At 52.6% G+C, this 7,926-nt stretch overlaps 1 protein-coding gene across 1 annotated transcript in view; it reads right to left on the reverse strand.

Annotated features, from left to right (window-relative positions):
* The window catches only part of atp2c1 (ATPase secretory pathway Ca2+ transporting 1), a 27,587-nt gene that overhangs the window by 4,494 nt on the left and 15,167 nt on the right, over positions 1 to 7,926 (reverse strand). The window contains exons 6-19 of the mRNA XM_005744139.2: positions 7,843 to 7,904; positions 7,024 to 7,132; positions 5,909 to 6,064; positions 5,072 to 5,140; positions 4,889 to 4,964; positions 4,678 to 4,744; positions 3,740 to 3,864; positions 3,553 to 3,650; positions 2,276 to 2,371; positions 2,107 to 2,196; positions 1,725 to 1,829; positions 846 to 1,002; positions 593 to 763; positions 5 to 95 (exon numbers count right to left, since the gene is read on the reverse strand). Of these exons, the coding sequence (XP_005744196.1) occupies positions 5 to 95; positions 593 to 763; positions 846 to 1,002; positions 1,725 to 1,829; positions 2,107 to 2,196; positions 2,276 to 2,371; positions 3,553 to 3,650; positions 3,740 to 3,864; positions 4,678 to 4,744; positions 4,889 to 4,964; positions 5,072 to 5,140; positions 5,909 to 6,064; positions 7,024 to 7,132; positions 7,843 to 7,904 (1,472 nt within the window). The remainder of the gene's footprint in view (positions 1 to 4; positions 96 to 592; positions 764 to 845; positions 1,003 to 1,724; positions 1,830 to 2,106; positions 2,197 to 2,275; positions 2,372 to 3,552; positions 3,651 to 3,739; positions 3,865 to 4,677; positions 4,745 to 4,888; positions 4,965 to 5,071; positions 5,141 to 5,908; positions 6,065 to 7,023; positions 7,133 to 7,842; positions 7,905 to 7,926) is intronic.

The raw sequence follows: 7,926 nt of genomic DNA on the forward strand, positions 1-7,926 counted from the left end.
GGAGATGATCTGCGACAGCTGCTGCAGGTCCAGCTGATCCACCTCCTCCCCAGACAAACTCTGCCCCCCTTTAGAGAAGAGGCCGATGCGACTGGCTGCAGACACACAAACATCCACTGCTCTGTACGTTCATGTAACACCACTGTGAACCACAAGGTGGCGCAGTGACTCCCACTCGACCCATGGCAGCATTATTCAAACTGGAGTGGGTTCAGCCAGAGGTCATGGCAGCAAGTGTGTGCTGGCTGGTGAAACGCTGCCACCTTGTGGTGAACGTTTTCCCCATGACGAGCCACTGACTGCTGATTACCAGCTCAGGGTTTGTTCTCTCTTTAATAAGTGAATGATGATCCTGCGCTTCTTCTGGCTGTTTCACAATAAAAGCCCTATTAATTAACATTATTGCTAAGGATTGTCTTATTGCATTGAGTCACACTGGGTTAAATATGTACACTTGGGTTTTAAGGGGTATTTATTATTTTCTTCTTTTGGGTTGTATGGAAGCCCCAAACGCAATTTCATTGTTCTTGACAATGACAATAAATAAATACTACTACTATACATTTGCGTAAGCGTGTGTGAATCAGCTGACCTATAGACATGGCCGTCTCCTGGGAGTCTCCGGTGATCATCTTGATGGTGACTCCGGAGCTGATGAGCGTGCCCACGGCCTCTTTGACCCCTGACCTTGGAGGGTCGATGATGCCCACCAAACCCAGGAAGGTCAGCTTCCCCATCTCAGAGCCCGACGCGAACGCCAGCACTGAAACACACACACACACACACACACACAGTGAGTGTGTTTTTAGGGCATCCCCAGCCCTGCCTGTAGGTGTCGCTCTCACCTCTGAGCCCGCCTGAGCCCATGTAGCTGATCTGCTGCTGGTACAGCTCCACCTGCTGGTGGTTCAGGGGGAGCGCGCTGCCTCTGCTGTTGTAGGAGCTGCAGAAGCGAATCACCTGCTCGTACGCGCCCTTCATGAAGTAAACTCCAGCTTTGTCCTGGAGACGCAGCAGGAAGAGCAGACACGTCAGAGATGCTGATGATGCAGAACACAATATTAAACTTTGACTTTTAGGATTTCAGCTTTAATGCTGCTGTTCAGTTTCTCCCTTGGTGACAAATCCACAGGAAACACTAGTGAGAGAAACCCGAGGAATGTTTGAGTCTTCGTCCATGAACGCTCACATCCGAGTCGCAGTAACTCGGCGTCAGCTCGCTACCTGCTGCAAACACGGTCCAGAGTGTAGCAAAACCCATTTTCAGTTAGTATGTTTAATTATTTACTTTTTTAAGAGCGTTGTTGGTTTTAATCTAGCTTAAACCAAACCGCTCCGCTGGATTTAGCTGGCGAGCTGATTAGAGAGCCGATCAGAATCCAAGTCTGTGATTGGTTGGTTTTGTTGCACATTTGTAACGCTGTACAGAGATGTGGAGCGCAGGACTGCAGACGTCTGTGAGCACACAGAGCGGCTGTTACTGTGGATATTAGCACAGTTTTCTTCGCTCAAAGTAATTTTCTCCTCAAAATGCACCTTTGTACTTGCAGCAGTGATTTCTGTGGGCTCAGGGCACAGGCACAACAGTAACACCATGACAAACATCTAAGGATCTGCTGGAACATCACGACTCCGGCCGTGTTTCTGCTGCCGGCGTCCTCTAATGACATCGGAGCATCAGAGCGAGGATAAAGGGTTAATGTGAGCAGCTCTTCATCACAGACCTGCTGCGTGCGGTGAACGCAGCGCACGGCCATCCACTTCTTCTCCGAGCTGAACGGATGCTCCTCCACCCGCACGTACTCGCGCTGCAGACCCTCCAGCCCCACCTGCAGGACACGGAGAGGAGCACAGCTCGTCACACAAACACCTCATCGCTCATATTCATGTTTTTATCTCATCTGGTTTATCATCAGCTCAGGTTCTCCAGCTCCTCCTACTTTTAACTGTTTGTACGCTTCAAACAGTCAGACGGGGAAAGGGGGAGGAGCTAAAACAGCTGGTTTCAGTCCAGTGTGAGACAAAGAAGGATCGGAAAAATGAGCCCAACTGGTCTGATTTCAAGACTTCGACGACCTGCTCAGAGCGTGGCGCTCTGGGTTTTACCTTCATGGCGAGAGCGATGAGCGCTCCTTCTGTGGGCCGTCCCAGCACGTTGTGATTCCTGATGATGGAGTCGTTGCACACACAGCCGACCTGTCAGCACACACATGCTCAGTAAACCCGGGTTCAGAGTTCAGTGTGAAGATCTGAGCTGAGACACGAACGACCTCACCTCCACAATTTTGCTGATGGACTGACACGAGAAGCCGTGGATCACCTCTCCGTTCAGCAGAACTTCCCCCTGCCCGTTATAGCCGACGCCGGTGACCTGCAAGACAACACCGAGGGTAAGATAACAGAGACCTGCGACCTCGAGACACTGGAGGCGTGGACTTGTCAACGTGTCGATGTCGCTCTGCTGAAGCCCGGGCGGTTCACACAGAGCAGGGCTTCAGTGTTTGCTTCAGCCACAGACGCACAGCCGTGACAGAGCCTTCGCCCTCATAAAGTATCACTCAAACACAGCTTCAGCCCCCTGACAGGTGAGGCCAGTGACCCTGCAGGCCTTCAGCACCTTCCCATGACCTCTGACCTCCCTGCAGTGAGCAGAACCGGCCCTGACCCAGTTCTCCCAGTATGCCAGCTGGGTCAGTGAGCCCTCTGCAGACTCTGCGTTACAGCTGCGATCAGGCTTCAGAAGAAGCCGCTGCAAACCGACGAGGAGGAAGAGGGCTCAGCTTTCAAAATAAGAGCATCAGCCTTACAACAAGTTACAGTGATTGCTTTGTTCATGTGATCTTAAACTTGGCTTGTTGGGTTGCGACTCACGTGATCTCCTCTCCTCCTTTTTGACCTTTTAGAAGGTGAAAATCAGCCGTTTGGGTCAAACTGGGACATTTGCACTGATGCCGTTTCATGTTCACCGTCTCTCAGATTAAAATAACAGACACCGATGAAAAACAGAAAGCTGGTGTAGATGTAGGAGGCCGGCAGCTTCAGTACAACTCATCGACTGTCTGAGGAGCTGCAGACGCCTCCATCAGGTCGGCTGTGGGGGAGTCTGACAACTCTGGGTGCACGCCAGGGCCCCACCGCTTTACCAACATCTACAGTCTCATTTAATCTGCAGTCTCACCGATACTCCAGGTTCCTGCAGCGCCACCAACAGGACGCCCTGGGACGCGTTTCAAAGCCTCCTCAAAGTCCACAGACTAGTCGGGGAAATTCCCAAACACCCTTAAATATCCCGGACAGGATAACGACGTGTCCACTGATCCGAGACCAGCAAACTGATCGACTCCACTGAGCCCATAAACTCCGAGCGAGCAGACGGAGCCTGAACTCGAGTCCTCTGCAGAACACGAGCTTCACCCTGATCGCACGATCAACCACCCGCCAGCACCAACATGAAGCCCAGCTGTGTTTGGTAGCCTGAGGATTTAAAAGCTGACCCTGTGATCACGCTGTGGAGGTTTCAAAATGTGAGAGGAAACGGCGTGGGAGTCTGACCTCAGCGTGCTGTCCGTCTGACGTGAACAGCTGAGTGACCGTCATCTCGTTCTTGGTCAGCGTCCCCGTTTTGTCCGAGCAGATCACATTACAGCAGCCTGACGGGGAAAACGGCACAAAGGTCACCAACCTGCAGCTCACAGAAGGTCGGGCTGTGCATGACCGTTTCCGTCGCATCACGACGTACCCAGAGTTTCCACGATGGGAAGTTTCTTGATGATCGCTCTTTTCTTCACCATCCGCATCACGCCGAGCGCCAGCGTCACCGTCACCACGATGGGTAAGCCCTCTGGGATGGCAGCCACAGCCAGACTGAAGGAGGAGAGGAGGAGACAGTCAGACTTGTTTTATGATTTACATGCTCACTGAAAAAACGCAGACAAACCCAGAAAACATGTGTTTCCGTTTGCTCTCAGTGTTCACGGTCAGCTTCCCAACTTCCCTCTGACAGGAATCACCTGTAACGTGCTCTCGCTTATAAAGGCGGCTCTCCTCATGCTAACGTCACTAACAGCAGGCCGTGTGATCTCATTTATATGGAGGCTGCTCCACCTGTCGCACTGAGACCGAGCTCGCTCCTTCAGGTGTCTTCTTCACTCACTATGTGTTAACAGACCTCTCTGCATTAAATCATATCTGTTATTAACCTCTGTCTCTCTTCCACAGCATGTCTTTATCCTGTCTTCCTTCTCTCACCCCAACCAATCACAGCAGATGGCCCCGCCCCTCCCTGAGCCTGGTTCTGCTGGAGGTTTCTTCCTGTTAAAAGGGAGTTTTTCCTTCCCACTGTCGCCAAAGTGCTGCTCATAGAGAGTCATATGACTGTTGGGTTTTTTTCTCTGTATCTATGAAGCACCTTGAGGCGACTTTTGTTGTGATTTGGCGCTATATAAATAAAATTGAATTGAGGTGTTTCACGGCTCTGTGCACCAAATCACACAGCAGACTGTGACGCTCGCGTCCTTGTCTGTGGGTGGAGTCACTCTCCTGGTCGCATCATGAACCCAGCGTCACAAACCTGCTGCTATCACATCGCTGCACTCAGCTATAACCTGATAAACACAGAAGAGGAAGCAGCTGCCTCGGTTCAACCAACAACCAAACAGAAGCATCACTCAGGGTCACCTGACACCGATGGTGAACATGTCCAGGAGACTCTTGCCCTGCAGCCAGCCCACCAGCATGATGACGCCTGAAACACATCAGAGACAGACTGAGCGCGGCGTGCAGACGCCATGGCGATGGAGAGCAGGACGCAGCAGCGGGGCAGCTCGCCGCACACACGGCCCCTTACCCACGGCGTCTCCTCGTAATCACACGATCATCATAAACTCACCGATGATGCAGAAGGAATAAAGCGACAGCTGCTTCCCCAGCAGGTCCATGCTCTTCTGCAGAGGAGTTTTAGGAGCCTGACAAAGCAAACAGGAAACAGATGTTTCATGAACACGGCACCTCTGGCTGGAACTCCGTGACATTTGTATTGAATTATATTCAGATTTCATGCGGGAGACCTCACCTCCTCTGCCTGCATCATCTTGAACACCTCCCCGAACTCAGAGTTCTCTCCGGTTCCAATGACGATGCCCTGAAGAACATCAGAACACCTTTCAGCAGGTAAAACTGTCTAAGCATCGTTGAAACATCAGCTGCAAAAGCTTCAATAGCAACAGCTGCAGTTCCTCTGGTGTCCTGCTGAGGCAGCAGTGAGCCAGCCTGATACAGACCGCTGTGTATCCTCCACCATAACACCTGTCCTGTCCTCTTTAAATTGCATTCATGCTTATGTTTGCATTATTAGGGGCGTGGCCAATTTGACAGGTAGATGGTGCACGGGTGGCCGTAGCTGCTGGCTTCATCTAAGCTGGACCTCTGGACCGTGTTTGTGATGTCGGAGCCTTTTTAGTGACATCATGTGACCAATAACATGCCTGCTGTGAGGTCACTGAAGTCTGAGCTGTGAGAGGGTTTTGATTGGATGTTAGTGATTAGCAGGTATCTGTGTCAGCGCTCCACGGTGCAGGTCCCTCTGCAGTCGTGTGCGCGCTGTATTTCTGCTCACACTCTGTAGCGTCGGTCGCTGCTGTGCTAACGGGGACCCTCCCACCCGAGGGATTAATAAAGTCTCATCTAATCTAAGCTCTAATCATTCTGCCGGCAGCCACTAAGACGACGGTTACAGTTTTCTACAACCACGGCGGCGTCCTACACGCCGTCTGTCACCACTGAACCATCGATATGAAGGAGGCGGCCACGTCATCACTTCCTCACACTGTCTGCAGCCAGAGTCTCAGCGCACACTTCTTTCCTGTAACTTCACCGTCTGTGGAGCAGAAGAAGAAGAGTGAGCTGCTACCTTGGCTTTGCCGTAGCGCACCAGCGTCCCCATGAAGGCGATGTTGCTGCGGGAGGCGATGTCTCCGTTGGTGGATGCCGGCTGGTGGGCGGTGGACTTGGTGCAGGGCGTGGTCTCCCCCGTCAGACTGGACTCATCCACTGACAGGTCTGTCGCCTGCGAGTGTGGAGGAGACAGATTTAACTCCAACCAGGAGGGATACTCTGACCTTTAACCTCTAACCCTGCTCACTAAAGCCACCATTAACCCCACCCCCACCTCAGAGCAGGCGGCCATCTTTACACGACTGCAGCTGCTCTTAATGAAGGTTCACACGTTTCCCAGCGTGACGCGCCGTTCACCCCTGAGACAACCCAGTGAAAGTAGAGGCCTCAAAGTACCGCCTACACCCGCCTACGCCCACCTACGCCCGCCCCGCCTACGCCCACCTACGCCCGCCCCGCCTACACCCACCTACGCCCGCCCCGCCCACACCCGCTTATGCCAGCCTCAGGGATACGCTGTCACTGGGATTTGTTGCATGTGGTGAAGATGCAGGACGAGTACCGCGGCGACCTTCTCTTTGTTCTGATGTCAGTCTCACCTGCAGTGAAGCAGGGAGCTGCTCGATAATCAGAAACTCCCCGCGGACTTCCTGTTGGACAGGGGGCGCTCTCGAGCTCGCGCCGCGGAGCGGATGAAAAACCTGAAGTTTGTGTGAAAGTTTTCTTCTGCGTGCAGAAGCCGCAGCAGGCTGGAGGTGGAAGCTGCTGCTCGCTTCATGCCCCAAACCAAAATGGAGGCTCGTGGTGACGCTCACCATCTAAACCTGCACCTGCAGTCTGAAAACTTCCACAAAGAAAAATCTTCACACACAAAACGTACATTTTGATTCGTGCTCGAGAGCGCCCCCTGCTGAGGGGTTTCATTTATTTATGATTACACTGCAGGCCTGATCAGAGGGCGTTCTGCTCCCGTGTTTGCAGGAACCTGATCGCCTCTGATCGTTCATCCTGAAAGAATTTAGTTCCTTTCTTGGAAACGAGAAGCGCTCAGCTTCCAGCAGACATCTCTGCTGTCCCAGAATCCCTCGCTCCCTCACGCCCAGGCTGACACAAACCTATCAGTGTTTTTACCTCGAAGAGACGGAGGTCAGCCGGGACCTTCTCCCCCACCGACAGGCAGACGGTGTCTCCGGGAACGAGCTCTCTGGCCAGCAGGTGCTCCAGGTTCCCCTCCCTGACACTGAGGAGGAAGACAGCGGGGGAGAGTGTTTACAGTCATGCTCCTCCCCTCCCTGCGCGCCCTGCTGAGGAGCGTCAGGGACACAACACATTAATAATTCACTTTTTGAAAATGTGCATGGATGAAGTTGAAATTTCTAGAATGAGGTCGAGTGTGTGGATCCAGCTCCGTCCTCTGTCTCTGCCAAACGTTCGCCACGACCCAACTGTAAACCCCGATGAAGAGTGGATCATCGGGGGAAACCGTGCTGCTCAGGTCGCCACGGGAATCTCTCGTTGCTCCGACATCGGCGCATCGTTGGCCAGGATTCAGTCTCAGCTTTCAGGGAAACTCTAAGAAGTTTCTCAGAACATCGCGAGGAGTGAAATTAATCCTGTGACCTCAGGCTGAGAAGAACAATGCTGTGTGTGCTCGTGCTCACAGTAATGTGAGTGCTGGTCACACAGTGTGCCAACAGGGGGCGCTACACGGTGTGGCTAGATGGAGCAAACAGACACACACACTCCTTTAAACTGATTCATTTATGGAGTCAAATTTCTGGATTCTTGGCTGTGAGATGACAGAGGAGCAGACTCCGTGTCATAACTGCTTATTTCATTACAAACAATCACAACTAGGAGACGCGATGTTCTCCACAGACGCGATCCATGCAGGAGGACGAGGCAGGAGACTCCGCCCACTCTCCTGAAGGAGGTCAGGATCAAACTCACCAGTGACATTCTGGAGGGACGAGCTTCCCCAACTCCTCCAAAGACTTCTCTGAGCGATACTCCTGCACACAAGACAAGACAGCA

This window comes from Pundamilia nyererei, unplaced genomic scaffold, assembly GCF_000239375.1.
Source record: "Pundamilia nyererei isolate P.nyererei 1_Seehausen unplaced genomic scaffold, PunNye1.0 scaffold00139, whole genome shotgun sequence".
Classification (NCBI taxonomy): domain Eukaryota; kingdom Metazoa; phylum Chordata; class Actinopteri; order Cichliformes; family Cichlidae; genus Pundamilia; species Pundamilia nyererei.